The following is an 18,787-nucleotide window of genomic DNA, read 5'->3' as shown; positions in this document are numbered from 1 at the left end:
GTGAGAAGAGCTTTCAACAGCTCAAAGACCGACTCACTTCAGCCCCAGTTCTCACATTGCTGAGGAGTGGTGCAGGATATGAAGTGTACAGTGACGCATCCTGAGTAGCTTTGGGATTTGTACTTATGCAAGATGCAAAGGTTATTGCATATGCGTCGAGACAGTTGAAAATCCACAAGAAGAACTATCCTACTCAAGATCATGAGTTAGCTGCTGTGGTGTTTGCATTAAAACTTTGGAGACATTATTTATATGGTGCACATTTTGGTGTATATACTGACCATAAAAGTCTTTGGTATGTTTTTACAAAGAGGGAGTTGAACCTTCATCAGAGGAAATGGCTAGAACTGCTCAACAATTATGATATGAGTGTTTATTATCACCCGGGTAAGGCCAATGTGGTGGCTGATGCGTTCATTCGATTGAGCATGGGTAGCATGTCGCATATCGATGAAGAGAAGAAGGAGCTAGTTTAAGAGGTACACCAATTGGCTAGATTGGGTATACAGCAGGCAGGTGCAGCAAGTGGGGGTGTTTCGGTTCACTCAAGCTCCAAATCCTCATTTGTTGTAGATGTTAAATCCAATCGGCAACTCGACCCAGTACTAATGGAGTTGAAAGACTCAGTATTGAGTAAATTCAATATATTATTTTCCCTAGGAGAGGATGGTGTACTAAGGTACCAAAATAGGTTGTGTGTTCCCAATGTTGATAATTTGAGGTCTAATATTTTGGCTGAAGCTCATGGTTCCAGGTATTCCATTCATCCAGGTGCCGCCAAGATGTACCATGACCTTAAAGTGGTCTATTGGTGGAAAGGCATGAAGAGAGATATCTATAGATTTGAATTGCCACCAGGTTAAGGAAGAACATCCTAAGCCTGGGGGTCTAACTAAGATGATTTGGATTCCTACATGGAAGTGGGAGGCTATCCATATGGATTTTGTTGTTGGTCTTCCAAATACTAGGAACTACATGATTCCATATGAGTTATTGTTGAAAGAATGACCAAGTCCTCTTACTTCATACTTGTGAAGTCTATTTACAAAGCAGATAATGACGCCAAGCATTATATAGATGAGATAGTGAGATGTCACAGGATTCCTCTGTCTATCATCTCGGATAGGGGATCCCAGTTTACTTCTTATTTTTCGAGAAATTTTTTTAAAAAATTGGGTACACAGGTAAAGCTTAGTACTGCTTTTCATTCGATGATGTATGGACAAGCAGAGCGTACCATCCAGACCCTTAAAGACATGTTGAGAGCTTGTCTTATTCACTTCAAGGGGGGTTGGGATGATCATGTGTAGCTGATATAGTTCTCTTACAATAATATCTACCATTCTAGTATTGGGATGGCACCTTTTGAAGGACTATATGGACAAAGATGTAGGTCTCCTGTTGGATTATTTGAACTAAGAGAATCTGACAAATTTAGCCCTGGGATCATACATGAGGCTATGGAGAAGGTGTGAATTATCAGAGATAGATCGTCTACTGCTTACAGTCGTCAAAAATCCTATGCAAAAAATAGAAAGAGAGATCTAGAGTTTGAGGTAGGTGATCAAGTCTACTTGAAAATATAACCTATGAAAAGGGTGATGAGGTTTTGTAAGAAAGGTAAGTTAAGTCCAAGGTATATAGGTCCTTATGAGGCCTTACAACGAGTAGGAAATGTTGCCAACGAATTGAAGATACCTCAAGAATTGGCTTTCGTTCATCCAGTGTTTCACGTTTCAATGTTTAAGAAATGTCTAGGAGATCTAGCATCTATTCTTCCTGGTTATGGGTTAGGAGTGGATGAGAACCTTTCCTATGAAGAGGTTCCAATTGCAATTCTAGATCAGCAAGTGAAGCGACTAAGGAACAAGGAGGTTTCCACCGTGAAAGTCCTATTGCGGAACCACCTTGTTGAGGGAGCAACATGGGGGGCCGAGGCAGAAATGAGATCCCGCTATCCTCCTTTGTTCAGTGCCAAAGGTTTGATATTCTATTCCTAAAGTCTGATTTACGTTTAAGAAACTCTAAGTTCTAAGTGTTGTAGTCAACTTGGTGTGATAGGTCACTAATCGTTTATGTTATAATGGCACTATATGAGTTAAAACGAAGTTATGTTTACAATTTATCTTGCTGTTTTTGTGTATCATAAGCATGTTTTCTGTGTTGCATGATTTTGGTGTGAATTAAGATAAGTGTGATTGAGAAGGAAATTCCTCAATCTCAAATATGAATATTTAGATAAGCTTTAATGGTAGACATCATCTGAATAAGTGTGAATCAAATGTTCACAAAGGAGAAACATTTAAGTATAATGGAGTAGATTTTTAAAATAACCTGCTTTGTTGAATGATGAGTAGTGTCATTTGGGGACGAATGTTCCTAAGGGGGGATAATGTAACAATTCGAAACTGACTATGCTAAGTAAGACCTATACACACCTAGAATGCATAGGTTAGACAGGTTTACACGGCTTGATGTGCATGGAACCGGACCCCTCGACCTATGAACCAGCCAAGCCAACCAACTTGGTAAGTTGGTTGAGCTAGGCATGGTTGGTTCCATCAATAATAGGGCCCTGAATACTAGGATTCACAGGGGTGAATTCTTAACCGGACATAGAGGGTTAGTCCTAGGTCTTAAGGGTTCTAGTGGTAAAAAGGTAATTTTGGGGCTAGTGGTATTATGGTAATTACCCAAGGATGATATTAAAAGAATTTAATATGTTTTTAATTAGTCAAAATGGGTCAAAGCTTGGTGGTCAAACTCGAGTTTGACCGGATCTCCACACTCGGGTTCAAGCCGAGTTTGAGGCACAAAATGGGGCGATTTAAATGATTGAAATTAGACAAAAATCAGGAGGTGCATTATAGTAACTTAATAGGAATATTATAATCTGAATTTATCGTCTAAATAATGTTGAATAAGTCAACAACAAATCACCAAGCATGAGGCGCACGACTCCCATTAGGAGTGTACTTCATGTACACTTAATTTTTTATATACTCCTAAAAACATTTTTCAGCTTTACCTTACAATTCATAAAAATAAAACAAAAGTGCACTTACTGTTCTAAGGAATTTTCGGCTACATCCATCAAAAAAAAAAAAGAAAAATGTGTACGCGTAAGTGTTTTAAGAAATAACGTAAAGAACCTCACTTGGGAACAAGATTCAAAGCTCGAAAGAAAGGTTTGTGTGTGGGTTAGGACGTGTGGTTGTGGCTGGTTGTCAAGAATGAAAAACGTATGGGTTTTCTTATCTCTTCAATTCTAATCTAAAAACTGATGTTGTCCCCGTTGCATGCCCCTGTCATTAGATCCTACGATGATTGATGCATGCGTTGGTATGACTTCTGGAAGATGATTTTAGGAATGATTGTGATTGTGTTAATGTATGTTATCGGACTATTTATAATTTTTTATGTACGTATGAACGTTGAATGTCATATGTGCACAAAGCATGTTGTTTCTCCGTAATTGTGTTGTTACGGTTTACTTGAAGAAATTATCAATTATGTATTTATGTAATGTTGTGTGTTTAACATGCAAAAATAAATCGTGATGTTCATGAACAAGATAATAAAAGTAAAGTCCTTAATGAATTGATTAAAAGTACATGTAAAACTCTAAGATAAACTCCTAGGCTAAATGCAAGAAAGTGAATTAAAGGCATATGTTAATTGAGTATAGTTTCGGCGAATTACAAGAAAAAATGAAGAGAAATAGATGCTTGCATTGAGGGTGGAACTCGAGACCGTAAGGTCCTACAATAAGAGAAGAATCCTTTAATCAAAAGAAAAAAAATAGTATGAGAAAGGGGATTTGAACTCGGCCAAGGGTGTGAGACACATAAATCTCACACGAAAAAATAATAATAAAATTGAGGCCACTAGGATTTGATCCCAGATTCTCTTGGCCTAATATATGAAGATACCTCACTCTAAATAATTTAAAATAAAATGCTTCCCAAGGGATTCGAACACGGGTCTCTTGACCGAAATTGTGAGGTTCATAAGTCTTACATATAATGAAATAAAATGTAGACACTAGGGATCGATGTTGGGTCCCTTGAGCCGAATGTACAAGATGTATAAGTCTAGCACAATACAAATTTGGATGATCATGAAACACTTAACTAGTTATGAGTAACCCGAAAGGGGTACTACCAAGAGTGTAAAGTATACTAAAGGCCATGAGCATGGCATATGATGTATGTTAAGGGCAAGATGAAGAAATGAACATTCAAGTAATGAGGTGAGTAATTATGTTAAACTATGATGCTAATAACAATGGTGACAACATAATAAGAGGCTAAGATTAATTGTGAGACAAGTCTCAACCAAGCCTAAGTAAAGGTCACTAAAAGTACTCAACTAAGAGAGTGTTGAATATTAAAAGACAAATCTCAATCACATTCTATGTATAAGTGTAAGGACAATTCACACTTAATACGTAAAGAAGAGATGAGAAATAATCTAATGAGCTATGAATACCTCATGCTAAGAATCAAGCTTTTATGATGCATGAGTGTAATGTAAATAGGAACTTTAAACTAAGCACCTATAGGCTAGCTATGATTCGTGATGCCTTATTTTGGGAAGGGCGGAGGTTTACATAAATCTCGTGAGATGATATTGTCCACCAAGTTGGGTATGTGTCTCCCTGAATATCCTAGTCTTTTAACTATGCTGCCAACCGAGGGAGCTAGCTTATTTCGAAGCCCTAAAGCTAGCATGTTTTTTATTTCACTTTGGGCATCGACTCCACCTCTTTTTCTGTGGGGGAGGCACTGAATTTCATGATACACACATAATCTATGTAGGTTAAGGTTGAAGTTCTTTAAAGTATTAAATATAATGAAATGAACGATACCAAAGGTGTTTGTGCGAGACAATCAAGAAGTGAAACCGGATTAAAGTAATGACATTAGGTCATTCTTGATCAATGCACTTTACTATCCTGATGAGAGTCTTTAACTTCATCCTAGGTATAGTGTGTGTTTACATCATACTATGAATGAATTAAATAAATAATATGGAGTACAAATGAACGAATGAATGAAATGAATAATATGGAGTACAAATGAACGAATGAAGTAAACTCTGTGTTTACTAATGGAGGCCCTCGGGTTGAGGTCCCATATGTTTTGCCCTCACTTGAGATGTCTTAATGCTACGTCCATGATTACAACGTCTCATGGATATGAAATGTATAATATATTAAACATGAAATGTATGTTATGTGAACCTATATGTATGATGTGTTATATAATGGTATGACCTTCCAATTACGAATTAGAGAAGTCAAGAAACTTGACCTCCTAAAGAAGCGTGTTGATTAGGTAGAGCCATTCATGTTCATGCATTATTGTTATGTGTTGCTTCATGTACCTATACTTATTACAAGTATGTACTAATTCCATACTATATTAGTATTTTAGGTGCAGGCTCAGGTGGACGTTAAGGGTATCATTGTAGTTGTTCGGACTCTAAGATTTTATCCGAACATGGTAGGTCCTCATGCATTCGAGGATGCCTGCCTTTATATTTTTGATATAAAACAAAAAGTTTTAAATTTTCCAGTAAAATTAACCGTACGAATCTGATCAATGTAAGAAGAGGCTTGTCTACGACCTCTGAAAGGTCAACAACGCCAATTACTATTAGGATTCCGGAATTTGGGTCGTGACAATCAAAGCAATACAATTACCCATGACCCCTATAAAGTCAACAAGTGCAATTACTAAGCAAATTGTCATAACCTTACTCAATCAAGTAACCCAATAGGAATCCTGACTAACACCCTACTTCACATATCATAACATTTAAGAAAACATAACATCATACTTTAACAATATAGACCACCATCACATAATCATAAGTGAAACCAACCAACATATAGTATCAACAATGTTCAAGTTCATCATATACATGTCATATTGCATTATAAGCATTTTCATACATAAAAACATCCTCTTAATACTCACCTCAATGCTAACAAGTGAAATGCTTAGATAGAATCCATACCCCTACCTAGACTAAGCTAGACCTCTTAGGTTATCATACTTAGAGTTCAATCCTTTAGTCCATTTTACCTTTTTGGGAATATCTCTACCTAACCGACATAGACCACATAGGCTAATATGGAATCCGGTGCATAGAACCCTACTTCGAAAGAAGGCGGACTACTGGCCAAGGTATAACAAAATCATGAACATAAAAACTACATGGATCTACTAGCTAGTATTCCTACGGGGCAACATAGTTTAAGAACAAGGAGCTATAATTGAAACCCCCTTCAATGTGCATTGTAGTCTCCAATCTCATGAGTACATTAGTGATCCTACCTTCCCTATGTGGGAAGGGACACTTCGTAGTCTAGTTCACTTGGTGCTAAGCTAAAGTCCCTTTTTGAAATGTCTTTAAGCCTTTATTATCAATCATAGCATAGATTAGATCATATGGACTAACCCTTGTATAACATCATCATCATCATACCTCTATAAGGATTGCATGAGTACAAATCCTTTCATTACAATTCATATAGGTGATCTTAGCACATTAACATTTTCATATCATAATAAGGCACATTGGTAAATAATTCAAAATCCTTATAACATTTTCATCTTAATCTAACACCTCACAATTCGTAGTCAAGACATTTAAATTCAACATCATACAACACTATCAATCCTTATACAAGGCATACTCCAATACAAAATCACGAATTTACCATAATTAACCACAATTTGAAGTAAAGGATAGGGATCACAAGACTTACCAAGTCTCCTTCATAGTTTAACCTCAAGGTCTTACCATAAACCCTCAAATCAATCAAATTTGAGTATAAATCATCATAAGTAAATACTCAACATTATAACAAGGCTAGAAGAATCACAAAATAACAATTCGATACTAGATCATAGATTAAGACAAGATACTTAGGTCACTTCACAACATACTTCATAACATAGATCAACATCTCAAGATTTATCATGAAAGACAAAAAATCACCCTAATTAATTCATGATTAGTGTAATAACATTATCTAATATTAATTCATCCAATAACCAAGTCAATTGAACCAATACAACATAATTCATATCAAGATAAAAACCTAGGGTTGAGGGGTAAGGGTCATCTTCTACAAACTAGACCAGACCATAAAGATATATCATAATTAGTTTAGAGTACATGTTAATATATTCATATTATCAAAAATAAAATATAGACAAATCAATTCATAACATTAATTTCAAGATTGGGAAGATCTATATGAAAACTCAACTTTTGAAAATAATTTAAAGGAACCTTTTGAGGAAAGAGGTCTCAAAGGTGATTTAGATCCCATAAATTAATGTTTGATGACGAATTGATGGTCACATATTCCCTTTAAATCCCCAAAAAACCTCCTCTTGCTTGGTGTTCAGTTGTGTCTTCTAGTAGAGAGAGAAAGAAAAAAGAAGGAAGAGAGTTTTGTTTTGTGAGTTTTAATCAAATGGGGTTGAGGTCTTTACATGGGGGTTTAAATAATTTAATTATATTTCGATTCATACCTTACTAACCACCAAACCCCTAAATTAATTGTTTAAGACTTATTTAGAAACGTGCAGCAAAAAATAGGTCACTCACCCACGAGACCTTGTGGACGCCTCGTGTCTCAATCGACGGAGCAGCCCCCCTTCCATGCTGCACATCTGTCGATGAGTGTAGAGAGTGTGACAAATATACTCTTCAATGAATTGTCTAAGTGTTTATCGATGGATGGATTGATGCCCCGTCGATAAACACATGCTCCGTCGTTTGCCTCCGTACATTAACACTGCCCACGCAGTCTTGACTCCAAAATGCAAGGGTCCTCCTCAAGGGCCCTTAGGTTTTCCTTGGGGAGTCGTACCTAGATATTTTGATTATGAATCAACCTAAACACATGTCAGACACCATTCCACCAATTTTCATTATTTTCCAACCCCTAAAAGCTAGTTAAATAGGCAAAGGCATGTTAGTACCTCCTTGAACTTGTTTCCGCACGTTCTTTGATGTTTTAGTTTCTAGACTTCCTATATGACTTATATTGATTAAATTAGACGTTAAAACAGTCTCTATACCTTATGAAACTTATGTTAGGCTCTGGAACACGTCTTGAGTTTTTAAAGTGTTACAGAAACTTTGGGTTTTTGGTCGGAAACCCCACGTATGATCATTCACTGCATAAGTATCCTTTTCATAGTAGTACTCATCCACTGGTGGTGGTAGTTTAGTCAAGTAATTCAATGCATATACCTTCTCTGCGCCTTTAGTGAAATGTTTCAATACCAACCCAAGCTTAGTTCTCTTTTGAGTCTTCTTTTCACGAATCTCATGTGCCGCCATATTGTGTGTAGCTTGTACTATGAATGTGTTTCTCCTTGTTTTGGTTTTCTATTACTCGAAGCCTTGTTGTTGCGAGAAATTTTCTCAAAAATTCTCAGCGATCTTGGCATAAGTGCACTCACCATAACAACCACCCGCAATAGGATCGAGCACTACTTTATTGTTATTATTTTGACCCCGATAGAAGTACATATTCAATGACTCATCATCAATGTGGTGGTTTGGGACACTCCTCAAAAACGCAATAAATATGCCCCAAGAGTTACATACTGACTCTCCCGATAGTGCCACAAAGTTGTTCACCTTATCCTTGTTATTAAACTTCTGGTACACTAGATAGTACTTGTCTAGGAATACATCTTTCAACTGGTTCCAAGTGTAGATTGAATTATAGGTAGCTAAGTAAGCCATACCGCTGCATCTCCCATCAATGATAGAGGAAACACTCACAACCCAATGACGTTCATATCTAATTTTGTTCTCCCTACACAACTTTTGCATACAGAACTCAGTTTGTCTATGTGATCATGGGGATCCTCTGATGGTAGCACTAATAACAAACCCTTCGCAGTGAGCATCTGCATCAAACTACTAGTCACTACGAACGTGTGCCCATGGGACAGAGGAGGTAGGACTTGAGGCTCATCAGAATCATGAATATTGACATTGCCCCTATAGAACTCTTGAGCGTGTGAGATGGGAGGTTTCATCCTCATAGCATCTCCAGCTTGGTTTTCTGCAACTACTTGATTGTGAGCCTCAACCATTAGTGGAGGCTGACAAATTATCCTATCACCTATATTGATTGGGTTCTGATGATTTTTCATTCTTCTTAGTGTACAGTTAAGTTCAAGATCGAACTGAATGAGCGGTTCTCCTATGATCCGTGTAGTTAGCATACACTAAAGCTAGACCTGAAAGAAACAAAAAAAAAGTAAAATAAGGTTATCCTTGACTAAACTTCAGTAATGTTATTAAGGTTAATCTAATAGCCCCTTTCCCTGGCAGCGATGCCAAAATTTGATACGCTCAAACTAAACCTCCCTAAAGAAGCATAAGTGGTCGTATCAAGCAAAAAGACCCAACAATTAGATTGGGGTCTATCCCACGAGGAAAATGGCTTAGACTTAACTTCAATATTCAATTACTTCTATTTAGTCAAGTTCTTTCCAACTTCAATGTACAATTACTTCTATTTAGTCAAGTTCTTTCCAAAAACAAGTAATTAAATGGGGGTTTTGATTAAACAAATTTTCTTTAATATTTCTAAGTAAAGCAATTGAAAGGGGCAAAGAGTTGGTTTTGATCAAGTTGTGAGAAAAACTAGGGTGTATGTGTCCCCTATAGGTTCATAACGTTGTATTCCTAGCTATAACAATTCTTCCCTAGTGTTTTGCATGCAAAGTAATAAGTTAGGTATCTTCAAATCCTTGGTCCGACATTTACAGAATTTCACCCCGCACCTTGGTCCAACTATGTGTGTATAAGCTACTAACCCATACCTTTAGTTCATATTAAGAATCATATTTGATGTATGGCTTAGTTTTTACTTCGCACCAATCAAGACTAGCCTATTACATAGTATCCCACTAAATCTATGTTGATAATTATTTTCTTATTAACTACATCCTTGGTCCGGCAAGTAGTAACAAGGTGAGTTCTAATGTGTGCACTCGTTAAAAAGACTTCTAAACAAAAAAATTATCAATACATGCAATAACCTATTTTAGAATTGTTATTAATCTAGGTTTACTTTGCTAATCACTCATGGTTCCCATAACCCTAGTTGTGGATTTAGTTACCATGCATATAAGATCACAATTCATTGTTGTTCAAAAAAACATGAACTTAAATTGAAAATTCGAAAAAAATCCATAAATGATAAAAGACAATGCTTATGGTCTCTTTGCTCGTTTACTTGGTTTATGTGGGGTTATAGGTCATCACTTACACGTTGCACTAGTGGACTGGGATTGGGGTTATGAGTAAGGTCTTGGGATGTATTGATGAAATGGACTCTACACATCAAAATTTGCCAATGGATTTGTCATGACGTTACTCTTGAACATGAATATGAACATGTCTTTTTTTTTGTGATGTAGACTTGTATATGTTCTTGGAATGTGAATAGAGGATTTTAAAGTGAACTTAGAAAGTTTATAACAAAATGTCCCTTTGTGCATATCTATGAATGTTATACTTGCATATTTCCATACTGTAAGGTTTCTCAAAATGAAGTAAGGTGACTAGAGCCTCACATGTGCATACAAAGGTTAATGTGTTAATGAAATGTTTTATAGTGTGCATAGTTGATTTAAAGTGATTTTGAGAGCAAACGTCCAAGAACGTTCACAATGTTCGAAAAAACTTCTTTCTTTGGGTTGAGATAATTACTCAACACTTAGATTAGAAAAAAAAAGCTCTCTTGGAATCAATGTTTTCTTTCTTGTTCATATGTGAAAACATATATGAATTCTTAGGGAATATTTAGTTCCCCTCTAACTTTTTGAGAAATGAACTCAACTCTTTACTCTATAGTTAACTTGAAAACTTGAATATTAAAAATAAAGAAAAAATGTTGCTAAATACTTTTGAAAATTTTTGAGGACTTTGCTTGACTTGCTTCTTAATTGTTAATCTTGATTCTTAACTTCTACGACATTGATCTTAACTTTCTTTGAATTGAATTACAGATTCAAGGTTCATGATCTCATGGTTATGTTTTATTTCATGATGTTTAGAGGTAGCTTAGACTGTTGAAATCAATTAGGAAACATGGGTACATCACGAAGGAGCTAGAACAAAATGATGGGGAGAGCTGGCGTCCCTTGTGGTTTGAGAGTCTTGGGGTGCCATTCCTAAACTTGATAGAGCTTATATGGTTCTCTGGATGTCGCGGCGCCCTAGATGCTTACAGACAGATATTAGTTTTTGGGTCTCTAATAGGTGCGACGCTCTAGGGCCCTTTTGACGAATTCGACTCTATCCTACATTTTTCAATTCTAAGCCCTCATAAACTTCTATAGTTCTTTCCCCAAATACTTAGGATCGTTAGTACTATCTGTAGCGACTCTCATAATGAAATTGGTTGACCTAGAGATTTTAATATTTTGAATATGAGTTAAAATAGTGAATTTTGCATTTCAGAGTTTAGAAGTCAAACGTCAAGGGATGACCAAGTCGTTGCAAAACTTGTGTTATGTGTGCTAGTGTGTGCTTGTTTATTGTTCATGATTTTTCGTGGTTCTTGGAGTCTAAAACAAGTAGGGATGACCCTAGTACCTAGATGGACATACCAAGGAACAAAATATCCGAGTACGATTCATCGAGAACCACCCTAAGGGTCCCCAAGGAGGACCCAAACGTTGGACAAAGAAGCTGCCCAAGGCAGCATGCAGAACCTAAATTAGGTAGTGTCATTTTTAAGTAATATTAGACGAGTTCACTGCATTAGAAATGCTGAGAGGAAAAATAAGAAACTGCCTACATGACGCGCAACCACTTCCTAGATTAGGTAGTGTCATTTTTAAGTAATATTAGACGTTGTGAAAGGGTCTAATTAGTGTGGGGGGGGGGTGCGAAGTATGGGGGTAACTTTTGTACGAATTTAGGTCATTTTAAACCCCATTTCCCCTACCAATTCGAACCTTCATGTTCAAAACAAAAATCTCTCGAAAACCTTTCGTCAAAAGTCCTCCATTGATGAAGCTTCAAGCTCCAAGGAACAAGAACAAGTTATTCAAGTTTCAAACCCAACTATCATGGGTTTATTCAAATTAAGGTATGGTAGTTCATCCTTGAACCTTGTTTCATTCAAGGAGCCTATCCAAGGAGATTTCAAAAAGGGTTTCAAACTCCTCTTTGACTCTAAGCATGGTTCTTTGCATGAATACGTTTTAATATATGAAATATGTTATTTTCAATGATAGTTTATGGTTTTAAGGTCAAAACCACAATGAAAACATGCTTATACATATTCTCAACTTTTAAATGTTTGGAGTGGGTCTATTGTGCATGATTTAAATATGGTTTTCTTTATGCTAAGTGGTTATTACATACTACCTTAAATGCTATTTATGATGTATTGATGTATAAATTGAGAAAAGGTGGTAAATGATTGGACGAAGGGTGGTTGTTCTATTTTGCTTAGTTCTAATGGTGAAATGATCTTGAGTGGTATGGTTCTCCTTTGGTGGCGGTGTTTATTTGAAATACATGAATATGTTTATGTATGTGTATTGCGGTATGACCTTGAAGGCAGAACATGTGAAGTTAAGTGATAATTATGATGTATATGCATGATATGTATTAGGAAGTGGAGAATGTATATCATAAATAGGTTATACCTAAATGAAGTATATGTATATATGAAGCATGATAGTGTGTGTTATGACGAATGCAAGGTGAACACGATTTTAATTCAATGCCATGCATGATAAGGGTTATGTGATAGATGTTCTCACATGTACTCACAAAAACCTTGACTGAATAAAAGAATGAAGTTAATTGTTTTGTATGAATGAGAGTCTTTTGAATGGTTTTCTCAATAAGACTCAATTGAATATAAATGGGAGGGGATTTTTAGGTGAAAACACTTCATGAGTTTAAATGACGTATTTAGTAGAAACCTCACTATACCCAAGGACTTTCTAAGATAGGTTGGAGGTTGGATACCTTTCGTGAGTTGAGATGTGGTGTTCAAAAGTAACCTCTAGGGATATGTACCCTTTGTGAGTTTAGATGTGGTGCTAAGTATCTATTTCTTAACCAATAGTTAATTGAATGTTTAAGACTCCGTGGGGGAGTTATGCTTAGCATTGAGAGGATTAGAAGAAGGGGTGGGTACACTTTGTGAGTTTAGAAGGTATATTCAATATACCTCTTTAGATGAGTACTCCTTGCTAGTACAGAATGAGTTACTAAGAAAAAATCTCCTTATCTCTTTTCTATGCGGCCACATAGGTGTAGCTTTTGGAAAATCAAAGTAAAGGCTAAAAGAATGACCATACCTTAGGAAACTGGGGAATCCTCATCCAGTGGGGGTTACTACCGGGGTTCCATGTCTAGATCTCATGGTCTATGTTAGTTAAAGTTATATCGTACAAATGAATGTAAATGGACTAAGTCTTATTAAGGGAGTTCTACTTAGGGTAAGTGGTGGATAGGGACGCTATCTATCCGTTGCACAAGTAGGCATTTAGAGGATGTCTTGGTGTGTACTTATGTTAAAATGTATAAGTGGATCATTATGTGATGTAAATGAAGTTATGTGACATAATGTCTAATGTCAAGAAAGCATTTTAAGGTTGTCTTTTCTAATGAAGTTGATGAATGATGAATGTGATGTGCCTAATGTATGGGAATCTGAAGGAGCACTTGGTCGGAGTAGAAGTATGGGATTCAATTTTCACATTGCACTATGTGTAATTTTGGGGTTGTCTTGTACGAGGGTCTTTATGTGAAGTCCTTAAATAAAGGTATGATTCTCTAGTGTCTTTGATGTTTAGTGTGGGCTTGTTACCTGTGTGAAGTAAGCTTATCGCCGGTAGTATTGATGATTACTTAGGTGTGTATTGAAGGTATTGTATGGGCATTTTTTCATGTCTTATATATGTGAGTCTTAGGACAACTTTGGGTGGAGAAACATTAAGAGAAATATGTTCACTGTATGTTGTATGTGAAACAGTTCACTGTAATGATTTTATGAGTTCACTGTAAGGTGTAGTCTTGTGCATAAATTATGGAGGTATTACCTCATGTGATAAATGATGATTTATATGTTGGTTTATTACTATATTCATGAAGGTTTAACTTATATATCATGAAAGATTTATTTCAACTAAAACGTCCTTTTTACATGTGTTTTTGCATAATTCCATACTTAGTACAATGTTTATACTAACCCTAGACTTTTTTATACTCTATAAGTATAGGTGGAGGCAAGTGGAAATTTAGAAGGCAAGCTTGGGAAGTTGACTCTCTCATTACTCTGTATGTCGTCATATATTCGAGAATAGAGTATATGATTCTTTATTTCTTTTTTAAGACTTATTATGTATTTTTGTCAATGTAAAGGGTTGTGACATTGCGATATTTATGTTTTGTATTTAAGTTGGTTTGTGAAGATAAGACTTATTCCTTAGTAAATTATAAAGATTTTCTTCTTTATATTGTTGTGAAAAGTTTTAAATTCGAAACTACTTTTCATATCTTATGTAATGAATGATTTCTAAGAGGCTTGTACAAGACCTCCGAAGGGTCAAGTACATCGTGTGACGACTCTAGAGTGCTCCCTTCTCCTAGGGTGTACTTGCGGGTGGTTACAAACTTGATATTAGAATATATGGTATTTGAAAATCGTTTAGGGTCCAAAGTCTCACAAGCCCCATCTAGTAAAGTCTTGTTCATTAGTGTGAGTCGCGACACATCTATGAGCAAAATGTTATAGGACGACAGTGTTTCACTTTGTTTAATGCTCTAGGGTGGTGCCACAGAGCTTAACGTCATATGATTTCTTTCTTATTTACCTTGTCTAGTGGAATTCTAGATATGATTGCTTGGAAGTGGTAATGTTGAAAGGTTTGAGGGAGATAATATGAGTATTGATGCTTATGTTGTTTTGTGACTAGATGAGTAGATGTAAAGGTGAGTTTTGAAGATTGTGATTTGATGCCATATATGGATATGTGTGATCTATGAAATTGGGGTATTCTAATGTGAAATTGTATTATGGTCTAGTTCTAGCATGATAAGAGGTAAAATGGTAAAATGAAGTTATTTTTGGGGATGATAAGTTGTCTTGAACGCTATGTGCAATGATGGTAGGAAGCCATGGTGTAGATGTGAGGACTGTTGGAGGAATATGGCAACAGTAAGAGTGGGAAAATTCCCAGTTCAATGGGAAATGGTTTGTAGCTGTCATTGTGTTAGATTTAAGTTCTTGTGTAGGCTTATTCCTAATAAAGAGGAACTATAGTATGTTTTCCTAGAAAGGTAGTTTTGAGGTTATGCTAGCAAAAGGATGAATTAAAATAGCCAGAATGTTTGATCCCAAATGAACCTACCTTAATGGGTGGAAATAGAAAGAGGAAAATTTTATTCCATGAGTTGGAGTTATATTGTGCCTAAGATTTGAATGAGGTGATGTTCAAGAGGGCTTGTCTAAGCTTCAATCCTAAGAGGAGGGTGTTATGCTTGACTTGTAAGGTTGGTTGTTAGTCTTGATGTTAATAAGTTAAGGTTAGTATGTGTTTCCACCTTATGAGAAGTATTGTAAGATTTGTAAGTATGAGACCTTGAAGATGCTTGGTAAGGGTCTTTACACGAATTTATGAGAATGGGATAAAGAGCTAATTAAGAATAGAGGCCCCGCTAAGTTAAATTTCCTTATGGTTGTTTCATTTTATTTAGATTACTTTACGTAAGTGGAGGAGAATGAGTTGAGTAGGAGGGTGTTTGATATCCTTATATTTTCCTTCTATTCGCACTCAAGCTTGAGATCAATATTCTTAGTAGTTTGCATATTTGTTGGAGTCTTGCATATGGGTATGAGTTGCATGTCGCTTCATTTTATGAGTATCCTTGATGATATGATGTTTTGCATGCTCTTGATGATATCATGGTTATATGAGTATATTTGTAGTTAATCTATAATCTTCCATGTTAATCAGTAGCTTATTATATTGCTCATTTGCTTCAAGATTGTTATGTTTATGTCCCAATGTGTGATTTGAAAGTTAGTACATGTGAAGCTTTGAAATGGAATGATTAGCATATTTAATGTTGGAGAAGGTAGTTCCTCCACCAAAGAAATGAAAATGATGAAGTAAGTGTGTGCTTTGAATTATGGAATTTGTTCCAAGAGTTGCCTGTATTTCAATATAAAATGCCTAATGATATGAAGTTTGTGTTCCTTGTAAGTTGGTGCATCGGTTATGGATGTTTTGGCGAGGAGGTTATGTGTTATATGCCGCTAATTGAGCCCTTGATGTCCTTAACAATGTTTAGTGTCATTCGAGGATGAATGTTTTTCTATGTAGGGGAGAATGTAGCGACCCAAATAATGACTTCGTCGAACTAGAGCTTCGCAAGTGTTTCATGAGTTACTAATGATTTAAGAGAGTGAATTGTAGCATTTGAGGTCAGTTTGTTATGTTTGGAAGTCAAACATTAAGGGACGACCAAGATATTCGGAAACTAGCTTGTGTGTGTGCAACTGTGTCCCTTTTTTTTTGCCTGATTTTAGTTGTTGTTTGGAGTATAAAACCAGTGGGATAACCCTATTACCTAGAGGTACATACCAAGATTAAAAGCCTTCAAGTGCTACTCCTCGAGGACCACACTAAGGGTCCCCAAGGTGACACAATCATCGAACAAGGAAGCTGCCCAAGGCAGCGTGCAGAACCTAAATGTGGAGGCCACCTCACATCAATCGCCTGGCACTGAAACTGCTGGTGCATTGCGCGAGTCCGCTACGAGGTCCGTCGATCCAGCCGTGTTTTGACAGATTTTCAGTAATTAGAATCCTTATTTTATTACGTTTTGTTTTTATTATAAATAGTTCGAAAAACCTCATTTCTGGGGTTAGACTTTTTTATGTTAGACTTTTTGGATTTAGACTCTTTTTTATTAGACTCTTTGATATTAGACTTTTTAATTGTTAGACTTTTGGAGTATTTTTAGTTCTCTTTTTCATGTATTGAAGGATTATTTTTAGTAATTGTTACACTTTTTCAGGAATTTATTATTGGTGATTTTGCTGATTAATCAAGTGAATTTTTGGATTTTATTCTTTGTCATCAATGTAAGTGCATGAATTCTTATATTAAATATATGAATATTGTGATTATGACTATAGGTAACTAAACTCCATAACTAGGGTTGTGGGAACCATGGGTGAATAATGAGAAAAAATCTAACTAATATAACAATTTTATATTAGTTTCTTGCATGTATTGATAATTGTTTCATTTAGAAGTCTTTTTAACGGAAGGCCATTTTAGAAATCTCCTTAATGCTACTTGCCGAACTAAGGAGGTAGATAATAGGAAAAGAATTATCAACATAGATTTAATGTATACTATCTAATAGGCTAGTGTTTGTTGGTACGGGGTAATAACGTAGTCAAAATCGAATACAATGCTTAATACGAGGTATAGGTAAAGGTTAGTATAGCAACACACGTAGCCGGATCAAGGTGTGAAGTGAAATTTTGTAGATGCCGGACCTAGAATTCAGAAATACATAACTTATCACTTTGCATGCAAGATATTAGGAAATAATTGTTATAGTTAGAATTATCAAGTAAGGAACCTGTTGGAAATACTTAAACTCTAGTTCCTTTTATTAATTGATTAAACTCCAAGATTTGAATCTTTTTGTTGTTTTCTTTAATTTAGTTATTTATTTTCATTAATTTAGAAATAACCCCCCCCCCCCCTTTTATTGTCTTTTGTTTTCTAAGGAAATAATTGACTAAATTATATAGTTAAGTCTAAACTATTTTCCTCGTTGGAACGATCCCAACCTCATTAGTTGGGTTCTTTACTTGATACGACTACTTTACTTCTTATTTGAGAAGTATGTTTGAGTATATCACCCATTCAAGAGGAATTCCGAGCAAGTCATCAGAAAAGACTTCCGAAAACTCCTTCACTATGGGGACTAAATTAATAGGAAGGATGTCGAAGTCAAGATATTTGACTCTTAAAATATGGTAAATACAGCCGTTATGGATAATTTTAGAAGCTCCTAAACAACGTATGATATGAACTCTATGAATTGAATTAACCTCTTACATTCTAGGATGTGCTCATTAGGAAATATGAAATTAACCAGTCTTATTCGACAATCAATGGAAGCAAAAAAAATATGCAACCAATCATTCCCAAAATATCATCAAAATAAACCATATCAAGCTCTACAAAATCCGCCCATGTAACTCTTTTGGGCAAAGAAATGGGACAACTCCTAAAGACTTCTAGACACAACAGAGTCACCCACCAGGTCTATAAAAAAAATGGTTCATTCAGAAGATTGAGTAGAACATCTTAATTTTTAGCTACAGGAGGAGTTACAAATGATAATGTTGCACCGTGATCAATTAAAGCATAAAAACCAATAAATAGGACTTATAATTTACCACTGACCACATCAAGGGACTCTTGTTCATCCATAGAACAGAGAGCATAGAAGCGGTTCCTCTTTGGAGCCTCTGAACAAGGACCACTTTATTGAGATCGATCACTCCACTTCTCTTGATTTCTCATATTAGGGAAATCCTTGACTTTATGGCATTTCTTTCCACAACCAAAACAATTTTCGTCCCATCTAGAGACTCAACCCAATGTTTCTTACAACACTTGGAACAACTTTGTCAATCATTTGGTGATTTCCCACTTCTACAATTTTGGGACTT

The 18,787-nt window shown here is 35.8% G+C and overlaps 1 protein-coding gene across 1 annotated transcript; it reads left to right on the top strand.

Annotated features, from left to right (window-relative positions):
* The first annotated feature begins 1,601 nt into the window (after window positions 1-1,601).
* LOC138347585 (uncharacterized) lies at window positions 1,602-2,000 on the top strand. The gene has a single exon (XM_069295882.1). It carries the CDS (start codon window positions 1,602-1,604, stop codon window positions 1,998-2,000), a length of 399 nt encoding a protein of 132 aa, XP_069151983.1.
* The last annotated feature ends 16,787 nt before the right edge of the window (window positions 2,001-18,787 follow it).

The sequence above is a fragment of the Solanum lycopersicum genome, chromosome 3 (assembly GCF_036512215.1).
Source record: "Solanum lycopersicum chromosome 3, SLM_r2.1".
Classification (NCBI taxonomy): domain Eukaryota; kingdom Viridiplantae; phylum Streptophyta; class Magnoliopsida; order Solanales; family Solanaceae; genus Solanum; species Solanum lycopersicum.
Note: the sequence above shows the minus strand (reverse complement) of the source record. Positions and strands in the feature narration are given on the sequence as shown.